This window comes from Lagopus leucura, unplaced genomic scaffold, assembly GCF_019238085.1.
Source record: "Lagopus leucura isolate 7727_CA_CO unplaced genomic scaffold, USGS_WTPT01 Super-Scaffold_100035, whole genome shotgun sequence".
Classification (NCBI taxonomy): domain Eukaryota; kingdom Metazoa; phylum Chordata; class Aves; order Galliformes; family Phasianidae; genus Lagopus; species Lagopus leucura.
The window spans coordinates 2,504,114-2,524,696 of NW_024962284.1; the positions used below are offsets into that span (position 1 = coordinate 2,504,114).

Genomic DNA, 20,583 nt, shown 5'->3' on the forward strand with positions numbered 1-20,583 from the left:
CTAAAAGGAAGCAAATTTTCTCATTCCGTGTTTAAGATCACTGTTTTCTGGGGAAAAGTTGGGCAAAGCCTCATTCTGTAAGGCTCTCATCCAAACCAGGTGTTTGCCCTTTATAGCTCTTGTTCTGTGGAGTAGAATGGGCAACCTCCATGGCAAACTGCAGTGTTTGGAAAACTTAGTTATTCATTGGTTGTAATTATTTTGGTAGGAACTACCACAAACATAAAATTAGGTGAAGGCTATGATTATGATCTTGCACACAGATAAAAATAATTATTTAAAGAAATATCTTAGTAGTGAAGATAATCCAGTAGGAACTGGTGTAACTGAGTGAAGCATCGCTGGTCCTTGTTCAAATGGGATTAGAATCTTGTTCTGCCTTTATGGATACCATTGTGTATATATGCTTTTTTCTTCAGAGAAAAAAACATATAATATATTTGAACCATATAATATATTAAACCATATAATATATATCTATAATATATTTGAACAAAAATTCAAAACAAATTAATTTAGGAGGGGTGATGGTGTTTGATATTAACAGGTACCTGTTTGTACAGATACGGCAGAAAGCACAATAATAAGTTTTAGGTGAATGTCATAAAACAGAGCTCCCGTTTTGACTGTATTTATCATGAATTTCTTTACAGTTTTCACGTTCCATGGACTGTCAGGCAGAAAATGTCTAAGGAAAGTTATCATGTTACAATGTGTTGATTCTCCTGAGTTCTGCATGGTGTTCTTTCTTTCTTTTGCCATAACTAAATGTAGTTGATGATTTCCACAGCTACAGTCTTTCTAGAATTTTGGAAAAGGCGGAGAGCTGTATTAACCTATGACTGGGACCTCGTAGATTGGGAAGATGAAGAGGTAAGATGAAGCAGAAGTAAATCTTTAAATGTTGCAGTCAGCCCTATTCAAGTGTAGATGGGAAAACATAATGCCAGCCATCTGAATTTGCCATTCACATTGTGTTTGCGGTTCTTACACTAGTTGTGGAACAAATCCCAATGTCTTTCTACATTCGTTGAAAGCACCCTTTGAAAAATTTAGTGGATTTTTTTTTTTTTTTTCCAGTTTACAAAGGGTTCTTTAATAGAAATAAAACGCACAAGCTGTAATAGCCTTAGTAAAGTGATGGATCTTTTCAAAGAGAGTGCAAGTTTAAGCGTTGGTCCACTCTTGGCAAGCCAAGCCAGTTCAGGGCTTCAAGTTTTGGGGAGTGATTGCTGCCTATAATTGACAGTAAAATATATTATATAATATATTCAATATATACTGGGAAAGAGTGGAAGTATGTTGATGTTTTTCCTTTCTACAAGATGTGTTTGTAAAGAGTGTCATAATGGGGCTCTGGATGAGCAGACATGATTTAGCCACCCAGCTAAGCAAAGATGCCATTACTAGCAGTGAACAAAAACTAAAACTCCAGAGAGTGAAATAATATACATACAGAGGAGCAAGAGCTACCACCAGTGCCAGCACAAATCCCTACAAGATTTTAATTCTACGGTCCTGTAAAGTTCTAATCCTTGAAAGTTCTTAATCCTGTCTAGAAACAGAAGGAGTGCAAGCAAAGGGTCAGAGAGTGGATTTTAAATCCTTCTGAGAGCAATAACTCCCTCTCTGACATTCTGCTATCAGCTTCAGCAATGATCAAGTGATTTTATTACTTTACTCCATAAATCATAGTGACTATAGCTCTAATGTAACCTAACTATACTGTTTATTCACATGCAGTGTAATTCAATAGAGACTTTATCATGATGTGCTTTATAGCTTTCCATAGACTTGTAGATACAAACTAGTAGCTTTTAATAAGTGCTTTCATATCAGAAAAAGCACCATCATGACTGGCATTAATTTATAGTGTTCTTATCAATTTCTGTAGAGAAACTGGTGTTTAAACAGCATTGTGTCCTTTCCATACCCTCACAGACTGGGGAAGGCTCAAAACTTCTCTCTTCTTCATCGATCTCTGGCACCTTTTCAGAGGATTTTCAAAAGAGAAAAAATTGCTTGAAGTGGAACATTATTAAGAAAAAAAAAAAGTTTTATGTCAGGAATTTTTTTTATATCACATTCTGCCTGATTTTTTTGATAGTTCAGTGAAATAGTACACCAAATGAGATCTTTCCTCTTATTCCAGGAAGAACTGCGTCCCCAGTTTGAAGCTAAATATTCTCAAGTTGAAAGAGTAAATCCCATCACAGGAAAACCTGAACCTTTTCAGCCTTTTCCTGACAAGCTCAGTCGACTGATGGTGTCTGTCTCAGGAATATTCTTCATGGTGAGGTTTAATAATAGTGGAATTAGAGCCTTTAGTCTTATCGAGATGTAGATACTGAACTAAGTCATTAATGAGTTCGTTATCTATGTACATAATGTAGGCTATGCTACGTACACAATGACTTACATAATGTAGGTAAAACAATCAGTTCGATATTATTGCTTGTTTAGGGATCTCTTTGTTTTAAAAGATGTGATACTGTTGCCTTGTAGAAGTACAAGAAGGGAATATTTTAATTCAGCCATTTAATATTTTGATTCTCTCAAAATTTGCTCCCAAGACAGATGGGCCTCTTTAAAACTCCTGCTAATTTATTGATGCAGTGGAAAATATTCCCAGTATGGTTTTCCTTGTTCTAATTTCTCCACTCATAAACCTGTAGATTTCACTCGTCCTCACTGCAGTTTTTGCAGTCGTGGTGTATCGTCTGGTAGCCATGGAACAGTTTGCTTCCTTCAAGTGGTATTTCATCAAGAAGTATTGGCAGTTTGCAACATCTGGCACTGGAGTCTGCATCAATTTTATGATCATCATGTCGCTCAATGTTGTAAGTCTTCACCTAATGGGGAGATTTATTTAAAAGAGCAATTTATACAAGGTTACTCAGTTTACTGGGTATCAGATATGTATGCTAGTATTTCAGGGATTTTTTTCCTCGTTTAATATTGTGTTTATCAATGTTTTCCTCTGCCTATTTTATTTGTCACTAGACATCTTAGATTGTGTCACCAGTCACTGTAGTACAGAGTACTGCTTTTGACATTTGCCTTTTAATTTTTCATGTACCTTTTACAAAAAGCCAGTTCAGTTCTCCAAATACAACTACATGGTTTTCTTGAAACAAAATTTCATCTTCCTTTTCTGTTTTGTGGTTGTTGCTTTATTATATATTATTATATTAATTTATATATTATATTATTATATATTATTATTATATTTATTTTATTTTATTTTATTTTATTTTAATTACCATTGTTGCTCAGACCTGGAAGGACTGTGATTTACAGTTCATGTCTGAGTTTTCCCTTTCAAATAATAGCACAGGTTTCATCATTTGCTGTGGTAGCATGATGTATGTTGGCATAATATAGATGCAATAGCATGCATCATTTTTCTTTTCCTCTTCAGATGTGAATAGGTAAGAAGGAGCAATAAGTCAGCAAACAGTGTCTTTTATTTCTTTTAAGGACACTGTGGACTTATTGCAATAAGAATGCAATCTTTAACATGAGCTGTTGTGTATTTATTTCTGTTACTACGTATTATGAGTCAGTTCAAGTTAAAAAGCACACCAAAATTATGGACAAAGCTATGGATATTGTCCTGTGTTCTCTGCCCTTATCACTTGGTGCTGCAGGGCAATAAAACACCGATGCCTTCGATGTTTTCTTGATTCTGCATTAGACATCATAACAGACAAGATATACTGTACCTACATCATCTGTTCTTTCTGTTTTAGGTGTATGAAAAGGTTGCCTATCTCCTGACAGACTTAGGTATGTACGTCTTTACTGATGTGGTCCTTGCTACTGATGACATGTACGTTCCTATTTCCATAAAACAGGTGCATACACAGTAAGATGCTGGCATTTCCCTAAGTGAATTAGCATTATCAGCAAAAGAAATGTTATATGATTTCCTTTAAGAAATAATACAAAAGAAAGAACCTTATTATGGAATCACAGAATGGCTTGGGTTGGAGAGGACCCCAAGAATCACCAAGTTCCAACACCACTGCCACCAACCTTCAGATTATAGTTCTACTTTTCCATGTTCCTGTAGTATAGAAGGAAAACGTTAGAACAAAAGTCAAAACATATTCTTTCTTAAAATGCAAAAGCATATATTTTTTCAATTCTTCCCAAATGCTGTTGTTTGCATGTTTGATTTATTTATTATTATTTTTTATTTAATTGGAACTTTGTTGTGGAAAAATTGGTTAAGATCACATTTTCTAAGATAAAAACGTTACGTCAAATTTTAAAGCAGCTCTAATTCCTGTGCATTACAAAGTTATGCTAAAGCTCCTCTTTGTTATTCAGTCAAGCAGGTGGAGCTTTTTTATTCTTAGAAAGCAAATTCTAACAGCAGTTAGGACCTTCTATGTGAACGTGTTATCGTTCAGTATTTCTTGTTACATGCTGTCTTTTCAGCCCCTGTGAAAATACGCATTTGATCTTGACAGCAAACTCACTGTTAAATTTAACAGCTCCCCCCTGTGGTTAAAATATTGAAGAGCATCAATTAAATAACGAGCTCATAATTTCATCAGATTGTATGTAACAATCTGATTGTATGTAGGCAAGTTAGAAAGAAGCAAAATGCATAATCAACTTATTCAAGTTAACACAACACCTGAAAGTATTGTTTTGTTTTTTTTTTCAGACCTTGCTTTTTTATCTGCTTACCTGAACTTTCAAAATGTATTAAATTATTAAAGACAAAGGGAATGGGAAAGAAAATCATAATTTTGCTTTTATATATGACCTGATTTTTTTTTTTCAGAGTATATTAAAAAATTAATTTAATTCCATTTCAAGAAAGGTTTCTTGAATTAAGTATGATGGAACATCAGGTGCATGAGAGAAGTAGCTCTTCCTAAAATTTTCTGCTTCTAAGAGCAAGAAGTCATCCTAACTTTTGAGAGCCAACAGCATCCACTCAAAGCTAGTGCACCCTAAATTTATATACTGATTTACTTCGAAGTAGACTGTATCTTTATAGGTCAGCCATATAGAACAGATTACAACTTAAAAATCAATGCTGTTTAGATTTCTGAATCTTCATGTACTTTGAAATGTTAGTGAACACTATGTTACAAATTTGGTACATTGATCAAAGAAACAAAATTTTTATAAAGAAAGGTAATTTTCATCATTTTCACCTATTTCTAATTCAGAAGTCAATCATTCTGCAAATGATAAGGAAAAAAATCCGAATCGATGTAGACCCACATAGAATACTTGTAATCCTAATATACATTTCTGCATTTCCTTCCAAAGAAAACACAGAAGGAACTCCCTTGTTTTCTCATTGCGTTATGAATTGTCTGACTCTTCAGAAGCGTTATGACGGAGGAAGTGGGAAGGATGGAATAGTGGTCTTACAGAAGTGTTTAGAGAGTGAGGTGTTTGAGTGAGAAACCAACTGACTGTTGGTTGTCTCTTCTCCCCTGCTTTCCTTGGGAGCACTGTGGCTTGAAACCATCTCTAGTTTTTCAGTTGATCTCTGGGGGGTTGACATAACTTCGTTTTTGTTCTTATAATGTGCACTGTGTCTTTCATAGAGCATCCAAGGACAGAGTCTGAATGGGAAAACAGCTTTGCCTTGAAAATGTTCCTCTTCCAGTTCGTCAACCTTAACAGTTCTATTTTTTACATTGCCTTTTTTCTTGGCAGGTAAGTTATCTTTCCTAACTCACAAAGAACCCATAATCCTTGGTAACTGTAGAGCTTCCAGGAAAATACATTGACAGTTTGAACTGTAAGTGCAACAGTTTGAGGATAACTAATAGCACAGAATGTGTGTTTGTAACTGTGTGCAAGGGTTGGACTCCTGAAATCTCAGAAGTTTCTGAAATCTCAGACAGGCTATTTTTTAAGTGGGTCTATGTACTTACCAAAACAAGAATTCACAACTTTTGAAAATACAGACACGTTCTCTATGTACATCTGTATTCAGCCTTGCACTGATACACTTTATTTTTTTTCCTCACTTATTCATTCCCCTTGGGTTGTATTTCCCAGGGCACATTTCTATAAATTTATAATGCAATTTAATTTCAAGATTGTTTGAAAGAAAAAAAAAAGTGAAATTGTTGGTAATGCCTGAATGGCATGGCCAGCAATGCCTTTCTCATACAGTTTCTAAACCTCTTTGTGTCGTGCTATGTCTTGTGTCTGGTGGAATCAGGAATGGGTTTTTTTTTCCTTTCTCATCTGTAATTTTCATTGAGGTCACCAAGAATTTTGATTTATTTCATTACACAAGAATCTGTTAGATCTCTTTGGAGAGTTTTGTTGTAATGGGCCTGAAAGGTCTTTCATGCTTCTTTGTCTGTGGGTGCCATCCAGTGCACGTTTCACTCAGGCAAGCAAATCTCTGTACTACGGTAAACTCCTACATATTGCAACAGCTTATCTTCTTAAACACAGATTAGAGAGTTTGAGTATCTAACATCTAAAACCTCTGTAGCTTGGATTTTTGTCCTGGTCATAATAGAAGCTTAGGATTTCTTGCAAAATGATGGTCTCTTTCCTTGTTTGCATTCTGAAACCCCCATATCCTACAGATACCAGATTTAAGCCTGTGTGATTTAGTGTTTATATTTCATGAGTTTGCTCAGTGGATGTTGTGAAATAATTACTGCTACAGCACGGTCTTGGAATGTCCACTAAGCAGAAATCTTGTTTTCCAGATTTGCAGGCCGCCCGGGAAAGTACAACAAGCTTTTCAACAGATGGAGATTGGAAGAAGTAAGCAATCCTGTTTTACGTTCCTGAGAAATTCCCATGAGTAAAAGGGAAACAACTGTAGGACATGAATTACATCCAGTTTGAAAGATCTACTATTCCATCTAAGTGCAGTGAAGAACAAACTCTTACTTATAACGAAGGCTAGGAAAGAGGAAATAGTAGTATCAGAGATTCCACTACTTAGTTTGTGTCAAGATCTGGGTTGTAACAAATAGAATGTTACTCTGTTATTTTGAAATGAATGCAAATGTATTGGTCTAAGTGATATGATCTCTGTTGTTTAACATATACCTAGCCCACGTTCTCTTAGCCACATAGTGCAATCCAGTTCTCCAAAAAAAACCACGTCTCAGGGTTGTTCCATTAAACTATGTATTAATGCTTCTGTTATTATGCTTCCTTAATATTCTGGAGGATAGTGTTATTTACCTTATGTATTTCAGTATTTTCCATTGACCTTGTGAACAAACAATTCTCTGACTTCAGCTACTGATCTTCTGTTTCATTTCAGTGTCATCCAAGTGGCTGCTTGATAGATCTGTGTTTGCAGATGGGTGTTATTATGGTTTTGAAACAAATGTGGAACAACTTTATGGAGCTAGGCTATCCGTAAGTACTGCTGTTAGTATTTGTTTTACAGATAGCCGTTGCAAATTAGTGTTAATTGAGCAACAGGGGAAAATATTTTTCATACAAGCGGAAAGTAATATACCACCTTTAGCTGATATTTTTTCTATGATCATCACTAATTGATGAAGCTTGTGGGCAGCTGCATTGCTGATCTCTAAATGTATATTTTCAGAAGAAGGCAAAGTGAGATTCTTCAGCAAGTTCACATTGGCATGTTTTGCATTATCCCTCAAAATAGCATTAGTATTAATTTTTAGCCCTCCCTGAAGAGCGACAGGGAATTATTACTACTGTTTACATAGTTTTGTGATCATATTTTGCAAAAATATCTATTTCAAGAACATGACATGCTTGGAGAATGTTTGCTTTTTCCATCTCACCACTGCAAATTCACACCCAAGGGAAGCAGTAACCATGCCCTGAAGTTTCCCAAGGTCCATTAACCAGCCAAATTGTTTATTTTGAGTTTATTTTCCATAGTACAAACAGAGCCGTTCAAGTACTGAAGAGTGTGATGGGTCCAAGAGTCTTACAGTTCTTCTGAAGCTGAAAGAATTTGTTTTCAGTAAGAGATTGCTCATCAGAGATTAATTTAATTAGTCTTAAGCTTGATAATGTCAGAAAAGTTTACACTCACAGCATGCAGTCAGTCTGCAATTCAGCCACTGCATTGCTGGGAGAAGCAAATTTCTGAAAAGCAGCAGCCTTGAAGTATCAGGCTTCCTGCCTTCACAAGCCAGCACTGCTTTAACTCTGCCTGGAATTTCTTTTAGAACGTGCATGCTCCTTTATGGAAAGCAGTGTTTTGTTTTGACAAAGCTGTGGTTTGTAATTGTGGCCTTCCAGTAGGAAGAGCTAAGCACTAAGTTAGTTGGAGAGAAAAAATAGCAGCCTGTTGATGAAAACACTTAGAGAAGTTATTTCCCATCTTTGGTTCTTTCTTTCAGTAATATCTAGAAATAAATGATAGACTTCAGTTGCCACTTATGTCTGTACTAGGTAATATTTTTTCCTTTTATAGCACTTTTATGCGTGAGGCTGTTACTTCAGATGTATAGCTACTTTGTGAAAGGACCTTTGCAAACCTTCATAGAAAATAATCTTAAATATTTACAGCTCAAGGAGCATTTTTTTAGACATGACTTGCTTAAAGAGGAAAATATTCCATAGGGCATCTGATTCTTTAAGTTTGTTCAAAAAAATAGTAGGCGTTTTCTGCTATTCAGTATATCCTAACGCTCTACTTATTTGACTTGTCTCTTAGAGGGTTAAAAATACAGCATTCTTTGCTTAATGCTTTCAGTGTGCATGATTTTTTTTCCTGTTATTTTTGAGTTAGTGATGCAGGTAAATCCTTAAAATAAAAAACTAAAAAGTCGATGCGAGCCCATTCCATTTTCTGTAAGGTTTATTACAATACCTGACGTGCTGTGTTGAATACATAATTAAAACTATAATGTTAAGTTTAAAACTTCTTAAATTTCTGGGAAATCTCTTTAACAATATTGTAAATATTTCCATGTAACACCTCAGAAAACACTCCGATGCCATTCAAAACAACAGCTAGAATTGCAAACTACAGCAAGGGACAGACAAGAACACTTCATTTGTCTAATACAGGTTATTACAGAATTGGTGGTCACGACGCAAAATGAAAAGAGGAGGACAATCAATGGAGCATAAAATTTCTCTACCTCAGTGGGAGAAAGATTGGAATCTGCAGCCGATGAACCTCCATGGTTTAATGGATGAATACTTGGAGATGGGTAAGCAGATGTATAGAGATGTCAGCTTATTTTTAAAAAATAAATTGCTTTAAAATATGCTTTTGCATGTCTAATTTCTAATCACAGAAATGCTTATCTAGTGTTACAGTTTGGCTTTACCACCATCTTTGTTGCTGCCTTTCCACTGGCACCTCTCCTGGCATTGCTGAACAATATCATAGAAATAAGACTAGATGCATATAAGTTTGTGACTCAGTGGCGAAGACCGATGCCTGCAAGAGCAACAGATATAGGTGAGAGAACCTGATATCTATCGTTGTAAGGTATGATCCCTCTGTGTCATCTTCTTTGATGGAACTTGCCCTTTGCAATATTTCAATATGTCAAAAGTGAAATTGATGGGTAGCCTGCAGATATCAGGGATGTCTTCTCAGCAGCGTGGGCTGTACTGTAATAATTTTTTCAGGTGGAGCCTGTAGTGGTGGGAGTGTGAGGACGTGACTTTATCTTGGCTAGCTTTTCTGAGTCAGTAAATCTTTCTCAAGATTGTGACTAGTAATGACTTTAATATCATTAGTATGACTTTTTGTGATAGTTAAAAACCACTGACTTCATCGTTGCTTTTGTTTCTAGGTATCTGGTATGGGATTCTTGAAGGAATTGGAGTACTGGCTGTCATCACCAATGCCTTTGTTATTGCCATCACTTCTGATTACATTCCACGTTTTGTCTATGCATATAAATATGGTCCCTGTACAGATCAAGGATACAGACAAGAAAAGTAATGAAGATTTTTTGAAATTTATTTATACATGCTTATTTCAGGGGACGTAAACTCTTCCTACTGTCTGTCTGTGTCAACGTATTTGAGCGGTAACATTTTATCTTTTACATCTGTGCAAACCTTGTCAGGTGTTTCACATGAAACAGCCATTCCATCATTACTTCCCTTCTAAACGCATACGAGAAATGCAAAAAAATGTGGAAGTTGTAGGCTCTTCCTAGTTGAGTTGTTCCTCTTTTCTGTGAAGATTTTGGTCTTTGTTGTCCCACTAGGAGAGGGAACTAAGCCATTTTCCTGCTTATCTCTTTGCTATTACTGCAGCTGTGATGGTGCATCTCACAAGCTAAACTTAACTTCTTCATTTCCCAAGATGAAGGAGCACAGAGAAAGCATCAAGACAAAAACAAAAAAATACAACAATAAAACAGCAAGGCAGTTCAGAGATGTTCACAAACTGGTCACGCAGTGAATTGCCTTCACCTGTGCTCCCAGGGCTGACTCAGTGCTTGTCTCAGGTGATCAATCAGAGGTTCAGGCTGTGATACAACAGTTCCCATACAACAAGGAATCCTTTTTGTCTCTCTAGCCATCTTTCTTAGTTCAGTGGGTTTGAAAGGCAACAGTGAAGTAGGAAATTAGTTTGCTTTGCAACTGCTGATAGATGATCCAGGAGGAAAAAAAAAATAGAAATAAAAAGAGCAATTTGCTCAAAATAGATTTATAAATCATGTTTATTATCTTAGAAGCATAAGTTACTTCATTCTTTCCAATAACACTTTGATTCTCTGCTTAGTATTTTACAATTGCTTTTGTCCTAATAAACAAACAAAACATTATCCTCACAACATGTGATAGCACACAGCTTTATACTTTATATCCACTTTAGGAAGAGTTCTGACCCCACGTCTTTGCTTTCCAGATGTCTAAAAGGATATGTCAATAGCAGCTTATCAGTGTTTGATCTGAGTGAACTTGGAATGGGATATTCAGGATACTGCCGGTACGTTTTGATGTTCCCTCTGCTTGTAATATATGGACATCAAATAGGCATTAAAAGGAAAGTCAGTGATTAAGTTAAGGGCAGAGTAGTTTCACTTTTGAAAAGTAAAAGTATCTGAGTTCAACTTTGTTCAACGTAGAAATCTCAGATGTGAAAAGTGTGTTGTAGGATGCAATACTAAGCCAATGGAAACCCATGTTATATTCTTAGTTTCTTTGGGATTACTGTAAGCCACGTGTTACTGGCCTCTGTGAATTATTTCTTGTGGGTGGTTCTCCAGCTGTAAATATGGCAGAAAATTCTCATTTCATTTTTGCTCAGCATTCTGAGGTCTATTATTTAAAATATGCAATTAAATGTTTGTTGTGGCTTTAATCCAGCCCAGATTTCCAAATGTTATGCAAGATAAATAGGGGAAATTGAGCACAAAACTTAAACCTGACTTTGCATTAAGTGCACCGTTTCTTGTTTTGGCTTTAGTTTTATAGTGAAAATTACCTCAGACCAAGTTATACAATCCTGTTACCTTTATGCAGGCCTTGTCATCAGAATCTCAACTTCTTATTAGCAAGGATGAGAATCAATTTAGAGTCAACACACTTGAATGTAATACTCCAAGATGCTAGCTGTGTAACAACAAAAGATAATGTTTGTTCTGTCTTTTTGAAAGCAAAACATTACCATCTTAAAAGCATCTATATTTAAAATTTATATTGTGGGCTATGATTTTTCATTGAATTCCTCTGGAAATATGCTTTCAGGTCAAATTCTCTCCTTTTAACCGCCTCTGGGATAAGTTTGAGAGCTTTTCACCATGTCCAGTTTTTTGAGCATGGACTAATTTACAGTTTATTTTTGCTTTACAGCTACAGAGATTACAGAGCCCCTCCCTGGAGTTCAACTCCCTATGAATTCACTTTGCAGTTCTGGCACGTTCTGGCAGCACGACTGGCCTTCATTATTGTTTTTGAGGTTAGTTATGGAATGCAGCAATTCTCTTCTACCTTTTTAGAGTTGAAGTGATTTTTTTTTATAATAGTCTCTTAAAGAGAGTGTCATTGTCATTAGATGTTTATTCAATATAGTACTCGAGAGAAAAAAAAACCACTCCCCTCAAAATGTTTTCAATCAGCTACTTCCAACAGAACTGATAGGACAAGCACAGCTTCTGGAGTCCCCCCCCGAAATCATATTATTTTAGCAATCATCTTATAAGTCTTGATGGTTCGCAACTAAACATTATTAGAAGTTGTCCGTAGTGTGTGTCAGGAAAAATACGCATGATGGCATCCTGATACAACACTGGAAATGAGTACTAACTTTGACTAAGGTACTGTCTGGGGAACTGGTTGCTTACTTTGATAACCAGCTCTTAACAAAGACTAATGGCAGATCCTGCAGTTGTGTATGAATTCTGGTCACTAGCTGTATCTTTAGTTTCATTTTTCATAAGACTTCAGCATTTCTGATAGATGGTTCATTTATACCCATATATATGTGCACATACGTAGATCACTTCAGAAGCAATGCCTTCTACTTATTTCCATGGAAATGTCAGCAGGTGCAGTGAGCACAATAACACTAACTGATAGAGCAAATCCAGAGCTACGAAATACTCTTTTTCAGTATGGTCACCACCATTAGAGATGCATTATCACCAGCGATGAACAAGAGCTTTTATGCCACGCTCATCAAATGTGCACCAGTGGAGGTGACCACTATTGCTGTCATCACTGCTGAAACACACCGCACACCAGCTCACTGTGCTCACCCCCGCTGTTTGGTCGCCATAAACATTCAGCAAGCATCTTGTGGATGTCAGTGGTTGCTATTTTTTCCACATGGAGGAACTCAGTTGCACACTTTTGCTTCACACTTACTTCCACGTCAGACACCAATTCTGTCAGACAGCCCCTCTGCTGCTATCTACCATACGGCAGCAAAATGTAACCAGGTATTGATGGGAAAGTTCAACCTCCACTGCCATGCCAATGACATCCACCTCTGATTCTGTGGGCCAGCGTAACTACATAGAAGGCATTATTATCAGAGCAGGCCTTGTATATCTAAATAGAGATTTAAAAAGAAGGATCACTTTTCAGTCACAAGTCACATCGCAGTTCCAAATTTGCCATTCACTTTGAGGCCCCAGCGTTTGATCCTAGGAATGAGTATTTATGCGTGTGTGAAGCCATTGTTTTTGTTCTTCTTTTCAGCACCTCGTTTTCGGAATAAAGTCTTTCATTGCTTACCTGATTCCGGACATGCCCAAAGACTTGTGTGACAGAATGAGGAGAGAGAAGTACTTAGTCCAGGAAATGATGTACGAGGCTGAACTAGAGCATTTGCAGAGAGAAAGAAAGAAGAATGGGAAACAGTATCACCATGAATGGCCTTAGTCAATACCATGCTGCAACAAAAACGCTGTTTGGAAACTGAAGAGTGCGATTTCGAAACGAAGTCAGTCTTGCATCAGTGTGTGCGATTCAAAGTGTATATATATGTTCTTACTGGGCTGTGCAGTTGCAGGCTTTGGCAGGAAGTGGAAAACAGGTGCTTCCGATGAAGAACATGAAGAGCCTTATCTGTGACTGGTCTGTGAGGTGAGCGCCTAGAACTGGCACTCAGGAATGGGCAGCAGATTAAAAATTTGGACACTGATTTTAAAATGGCAATGAGCTTTTATGCTGTTCGTGAAGATGCTAGCAGCATAATGAAAATAAAAAATTACCTATAAACTTGTACGGTGAGGGCATGACTAAAAAGAAATTACATGATGTCCACTACAGCTTCTGATTGCTCAGCCGCATCTGTAATGCCTCTGAAGAAAAAAACGATTGTTGCCTTTGTGGCCATAACTCGATATAAACGATCTTTCAGGCTTATTGTTTTGTCAGGTTTGTCCTCGTCTCTTGTTGAGATTGTGGATGTGGTCCTACCCTAAAAAGTGGGTATATGGCTGCTTATTATATACTATGCAGTTTAAGATTTGCACATCATTGTCATTATTCTATCCTTCCAGTCAAAAACCAAAAATTCTAAATTCAAAGAGAAAACAGCAGCACTGAAACACACTGCATTGCCCACATTGCAGCTGTAGTTGAAAATGACATGGCTATGAGTTGTCTTTCCACTTTTTTTGTGCAGAAAGGCCACCTTCACATGGATGAAAGAATTGTCATTTCCATGCTCTGCTGCATGCAGATGTCTAACTGTGTTACTGTTCTCTTTGACCTGTCTGAGCAATTATTCCGTGACTTCACAGAATGCTAACTTGAAATATTCTAATACAGTGCAAATTACTTCATTCTGAATATACAATTAACTATTTATAATATGCAAGCTTATGCAGATATGTATCAGACATACAGTATAGCATTTTGACTTGCTTGTTCAGGGAAGGAGAATCTGAGCACCTTATAACAATGCTCTTCTTATTGTAACAGTAAATGTTCCAGTAATGTGCACTTCTTTTATGGGGCTAAATAAGTCAGAGTATGGGAATTAAATACAGCCTGATGTGTATACAGATTGTCTATAAAAGCACACACACACAGTGGTTACTTTTAGATTTTCTATTATCAATTGTACGCCTTCTTACAGTCTGGGGAGCTCATTGTATGAAAAATAGACACTCATGTAAAGAACCAAATTTCAGGTTTTTTTGTGAATACAGTGTAAGGTAGTGCTGCTTATGGTTGTTGTCACATTTTGTTGATGGAGTTGCTATTAACATTTCATAATGTGTGAGAAGATAAGCACTTCATTTGAAAAATCTAAACAAGCGAGCAGAGTTCACTTGCAGTGTAGAGAGTGGGGAAACAAGAGTCGCAGTCATCCCGTTCGTCTTGTACAATTTTAAGCAATGCTTAAATATTGAATGAGAAGAAAAAAAAAAACAAAGGAAAAAAAATACAACAGAACCACCAAATTATACTGACATTATACATTTGTGTTATTTTAGAGATAAAGCTGCAGCGAAATCACTGCTGTCAGATACAAAAAGACCTGAAATTTTACTTGATAAATGCCATGTTGAATCAGTAAGTGTCGTTCCAGTATTTACTTACATATGTTAGAACAATCATTTTATTATTATTATTATTATTATTATTATTATTATTACACTGTATAAAATGAATTTTAAGAGCCCATCAAATAGATGAGTAGAATCCATTGTATCCAGTGAACTTTAGCATCAACGTTTAATTTCTGTACTCATTTCACTATATTCGTCTTGGTTAATTCCAGCTTAATGTGACCTGGCAAGGCAACTATAGAAGTATCTACAGTATTGCACAAAGGGGGAAGGAAATTGAAAGGTGTGGCTTAATCAGATGTATTAGCAGTTAGTTCTTTGATAATGGGCTGTCGGAACTCAGCTTTCCGTATTTTGGAAAGGCCGGTAATTACATTTTGGATAGTTCCTCAGGAGTCCTTATCAGAAATATCAGCACTCTCCTGAGTACTTACAGCTTCACACTATTTAATTTAATTTATTCTCTCCCTGTTTCATACTGCGGAATATCAATCACCACTTGACAGCATTAACCATGTGTCACAGGTTCTGTTTCTGTGCCACGTAGCGATAATACTTCAGTTCTTCAGAAGGTCACAGTTCAGCCCTCTTTTTCAAGTTTTCCCTAACAGCAAAATGCCTTGGCTGGCCCAAGGTGAGAAGATTTCGAAGAGAAATCAGCAACAGTCAGAACTGGTGATTATTTTGTGCTTTCTCGTTTCTGCTGTGGATATTGGCACAAGTCAAAACAGGCAAATTCCAACTGAACTTAAAAGTGCATTTGAAAGAAAACCTCTTTTGTATTTGAGTATGATTTGGGATTTAAATATTTATAATCTTAATATTTCAGCGCTGGTGTATAAAAGTAGACTGAAGGAAAGTATGTAGATCTGACTTTGCAGTTTATGCACTGGAAAAAGCACAAGAAATTTTGGAGAAACACTGTGTGTTCCTTTATGTCTGAAGGACATGAACAAAGCGTAAAGGTTTTGCCACTAATAGCCATTTGCTTAAGCTGAGAACTTTTTGCTAGACTTTGTTTAGTATGCTGTTTGCATTGACTGCACGTTCTTTTACAGAAGTACAAGGCACACACTGTCCTCAGGAATACTGTATGTTATGAATGCTGAATGATCTTTTCATATTCTAGGTATTGTCTTTCCAAACGAATGACCAGTACGAATAGACCGTGCATGCAAGCTGCGTTTGTGAAACCTGACAAAGCTTTAGAACTTAAATTTGTGCAAAAACGCTTTAGGTCATTGCTGATCTAATCTATGACAATTTTGCTCTATGCATGCGCCCTTACAGAGACTGCACGAGCAACTAGATATTCTTAAATACAAACGATTAGTCCAAAATGTCTTAATTATTGCTAACCAAATTCAGCGTCTTGATGCAGACGAAAGAAATTTCCATTTCAGAAATTGAAAAGTTGGCACACATTATACATATTTCTAGTTACTTTTAACTCCAAATTTGTGCCCACTGTGTGAGATCTGAATTCTGGTGAGTGAAAAAGGGGGGAGAGGGGGTGGAGAAGGGGGGGAAGCATGGAAATGAAATGGATCCGAAGAATTCTGTTTCATTAGCCTTTGTAATGAGAAGTTTCCTCATGGAGCTCAGCACCTCTGTCTATAGAAGGAGATGCATTGAGTGCTCAGTATTTACAGCTGAGTGCCATCAGGGTTGCCTGCAGATTGAGCAAAAGCTCTCTATTTGTTATGCTGTAATTTAATTTCTTACAGTGGTGATTGGGCATCCTGATGGAGTCTTTTGAGACAAGGCAGGTCACGTGATTTTCTTCCCAACCTCCTTTTTATTGAAACATTTATAGAGAAAATTTAGATGAATACTTAAGTTAATATTGATGATGATGATGAGGCTTAAATTCCCATAGTAATGTTGGATGACAAATGGTTTGAGTTTTTTTTCACATATTTCTTCAGAAGTATACATCTTCATTCCTACAAAGCAGATGCATGCCTCTTACTGTGCCCTTTTCTGATAGCAGTTTGACTTATATCATGTTTTCAGGATTGCTTAGGCTCTATTTTATTCCAAAGAACACTCAAAAAAAAAAATGTTTGGAGGATCTAGTGAAGTTAGGTGAATAAATACATACCTTAATGTGTAAATTCATTAATTTCCTGAGGTCTTCTTCATGAAGGAAAGTATCTTGGGGAACAAAGCTTTAGAGTGAGTGTTAACACAGGGAAAGGCATAAACTCGTGCTATTTTTTTCTTACTGTATCATTAGGATGATCTGTGTGCATCTGTGGTTTCCTTATTTTGGCCTCTTCTGCAAACTCCAAATGTGAGTGCTTCCAGAGAGAATGATTGGAGCCATGCAGTTCAGTGAATTCCCTGCATGGTATTATGTGGGATTTATTCATCTTGGAGCTGTGTCACCAATTTTCAGGGGCAAATTCGTATGCCTGTGTTCAGAAGCATGAAATCACTTTGATTAACTGAAAATGATCCTTGCCTATAAAAAGAAAAAAAAAAATAGCTCTCCTTAGATAGCTTACATGTAAGACCAATTCTCATTAGTACTGTCATAAACTAGATTTTTGTAAGTACACCGAGTAATGTATTCTTGTAAACAGTTGTATACGAAGTTGTATACAGTTGTATACGAAGGCAGTGAAGTTAATGGAAATCAATCACATTTTCCATTTGGCATTACATAGGAGAAAAGAGACAGATCCAAAAGCAATTATCAGTGTATGTGTGATCACTTAAAATTGCATAGTATTTCCAGATGCATTTTATTTTTCACAATCCTCGTAAGCTACCGATGTTGATTTTGGGGGGTTAAAGCTTGAAGCAAATCTATAACCAACCATTCGTAACAATGTGTATTTTATGTTACAGCTGACACTAGAATTCAGAGATCCACGTTTAGGCAGATTTCGGAGAGAGATGAAGTAAGTTATTTTGCCAGTTCTAATGCGTAGTTTGACTGAAGCGTAACCAGTAACCGTTTTTCCAAGCATTTAAGTGAGTTGCAAACCTGAATTCCTGTGGCAGGAAAGGCAGTGGCTTTCAAAGACCTCTTTACCTTTCTGTGTTCAAGCTCATGCTCGTTAAAGCCCACCTCCTGCTGCAGTAAAATGGAATAAACCAGCATTTCGAGGCTGGAGATGAGCAGAGAAGGCAAAGCTCATGTGTTCCTTTTAGCAAGTTTAGCTGCAGAGTCCCTTATCGAGTCTCCAAAATGAAGGGTTGAAACTGGAGCACGGTGAGAACCCCTGCGATCCTTTTCCTTTTCTCCTCTGGTTCATTCTTTACTTATCCATAGTGTTTTATTAAGTGATGCCTTTTTGCTGATGGTCCAATTTCAAGAGCAGTTGCCTGACCTAAAGTACTTAAAGCACTAAAAGAAGCCAAACAGAAGTGTTCCCAAACCACTCTGTACAGTGCTTGTTGCCAGCTGGTATGCTTGCGACAGAGTGGTGTGAGGAAGCACACCATGTCTGGTCTGCTGTGACATCTGTCACTGTCCCAAGGACTACCTTTTGCGCTCCTGTCCCTCCCTACACACACACACACATGACCTGAAGGTCCTACCCAATCTTGGCATTTTGAAATGTGTATGAAGAGGCTCACATCGACAGTTTTTCTCCAATTCTGACATTACAGCTGCGTTCACTATACATTGACACTGACATCATTTTGACATGGTCGTGATAGCACAACGTTACCACAACAGCACAAATTTATAACAGCACAACAAAGAACCCCAGAGAAATCCCTTTGCTCTTCCGTGTTATGCAGGAATCTTTCTTAGTTCAGGACTGGGATTTTGACTTGAAAAGTTAATGGAATATCCCCTCCTCACTCGCACTGGAAATTACCTTTTGTTAGTTCCTTTGGCTCATTCTAACTTCTTGCCATAAGCTCTAGATGTTCCCTGCAGTGTGCTCCTTACTTGCCATGAACTAGTTGTTGGGATGCTACTAGATGAGAAATGAGGATTAAACCCAACGCAGCCTAAAGCTAGTGAGATTTTAAGCACTGAGAAGTTGAGAATTTTTCAGTTAAAAATTTCAAAAAATTCAAATCACCTTTTTATTTAATGTTCTAATGTTTAGAAGGCTCGGAATTTTGTATTGAAAAAAAAATCTACAAAACTGTTGATTCTAATTTTTACCTAGAGTAGTATCGCTGGAATTTCAGTTGTTTGAAATAATCTCATGTAAAATCTACATAATGTTGTTCAGCCATTTTTACTTCAATAGTCCTGGCTAACTTGCAATATCATGATCAGAAGAGATTTCTTATAATGTGTATATACTTGAAATTTATGTAATATTTAAATACAACTTGGTTTCTAATTAAGAAATGAGAGTACAGTTTCAACTATTTTTTCTATTCATAATTCCAAACTTTGTAAGTAACATTTAAAATAGGGTTACCACCAAGTGTTTCAGAGAAATTAACTTTTATGCACTGCAAGCTAGAAGTTCCTCTGGCCTGTCAGCTTTCACTTTCTTTTGGGTTTAAGGTTACTCTTACAAGCCGATGTTTACCCCAGAACTAAAAGAATTCACTGAGGAGAAGTTGTTGATATGATTAACTATTGTAAGACACTTTTGGCATAAATTTGTCTTTGAGATGCTGTTTACTTTATCAAGGTTTACATGTACAAATGCGATGACTTACTGTATCATACACATTTGAATATTGCATTTTTCAATAATAAACTTGGATATCTTTGAAGGAATCTCCTGGTGTCGTCATTCCAGATACTCAAAGTTATGAAAAATACACTGGTGAGTATTCATGTGCCTGCAAACCATAGTATGTAAGGAAGTAAAGGATGGGTTAAACTTGACTCAGGCAGTTGAACATTTAATACATATATAGACTCATTCACTCATGATCCAGTGCTCTCACTAATTATTAATTTCTTACATTTAAGCTCCTGTTTTAAATTGACAGTTTTCTAGTTTCTTAATCTCACTTTTTTTTTTCCACTCTCATGCACAGGCTAGCTCTTCTCCAGAAAGATGAGTGGCTTGGGACTTAAAGCAAACAAGAAGATTAGACAGCTTTAATCAACACTGAATATTTAACCAGAATGGTAATTTTTTTCTGATTTCCAATTTAGCCTTAAGTCTTGGTAGAATACTCATTAATGAACTGATTAACAGTTTTAACCATCTTACATAAGGCCGTGTGTTGGGCTTGGGTAGAACCCTTTGGAACGTCTGACACCAAATACACATGGGCTCAGTGGACAGCTGTAGTTGAAACAAACCCGGTGCAGAAATATACTTCAGAAGATAGTAAGTCAGTAGCAAATATAATGGTAAACTGTTCTTAAGGGTGTGAAGAGAACCACAAACTGGACAGCCTCTGGCATGTAGAATGTAAGAATACTGCAGTGAGTGGATACTTCAAGAAATACTGAATAGTTTTCACAGTCAGATGTCTCTTTTTAAGATATCATCCCATTACTGGTAGAGAAGTTTTGGGGTTTTCTCATTCACCATCTATCTATGTAGTTTGATGCTGGTGTTTTGGTCCAATTTCACTCCTGAATTGTTGACTGGTTATGTTGAGAGCCAAAATGAAATACAAATGACTGTGTTTTCTAAGTTTCCATTCCTGCCTTGCTAACCGTATCAATGTTGAATGCACAAACAAG

General features: G+C 36.7%; 1 protein-coding gene across 2 annotated transcripts in view; it reads left to right on the forward strand.

Moving 5' to 3' along the window:
* Window positions 1-19,652, forward strand: part of ANO3 (anoctamin 3) — a 113,541-nt gene extending 93,889 nt beyond the window's left edge. For both annotated transcript variants that reach the window (XM_042882723.1, XM_042882724.1), the window contains 13 exons: window positions 791-873; window positions 2,153-2,293; window positions 2,676-2,840; window positions 3,753-3,789; window positions 5,580-5,691; window positions 6,711-6,768; window positions 7,280-7,377; window positions 9,019-9,164; window positions 9,266-9,418; window positions 9,759-9,906; window positions 10,829-10,909; window positions 11,776-11,881; window positions 13,126-19,652. In XM_042882723.1, coding sequence (XP_042738657.1) covers window positions 791-873; window positions 2,153-2,293; window positions 2,676-2,840; window positions 3,753-3,789; window positions 5,580-5,691; window positions 6,711-6,768; window positions 7,280-7,377; window positions 9,019-9,164; window positions 9,266-9,418; window positions 9,759-9,906; window positions 10,829-10,909; window positions 11,776-11,881; window positions 13,126-13,308 — 1,511 coding nt within the window. In that variant the 3' untranslated portion in view covers window positions 13,309-19,652. The remainder of the gene's footprint in view (window positions 1-790; window positions 874-2,152; window positions 2,294-2,675; window positions 2,841-3,752; window positions 3,790-5,579; window positions 5,692-6,710; window positions 6,769-7,279; window positions 7,378-9,018; window positions 9,165-9,265; window positions 9,419-9,758; window positions 9,907-10,828; window positions 10,910-11,775; window positions 11,882-13,125) is intronic.
* Window positions 19,653-20,583: the final 931 nt, after the last annotated feature.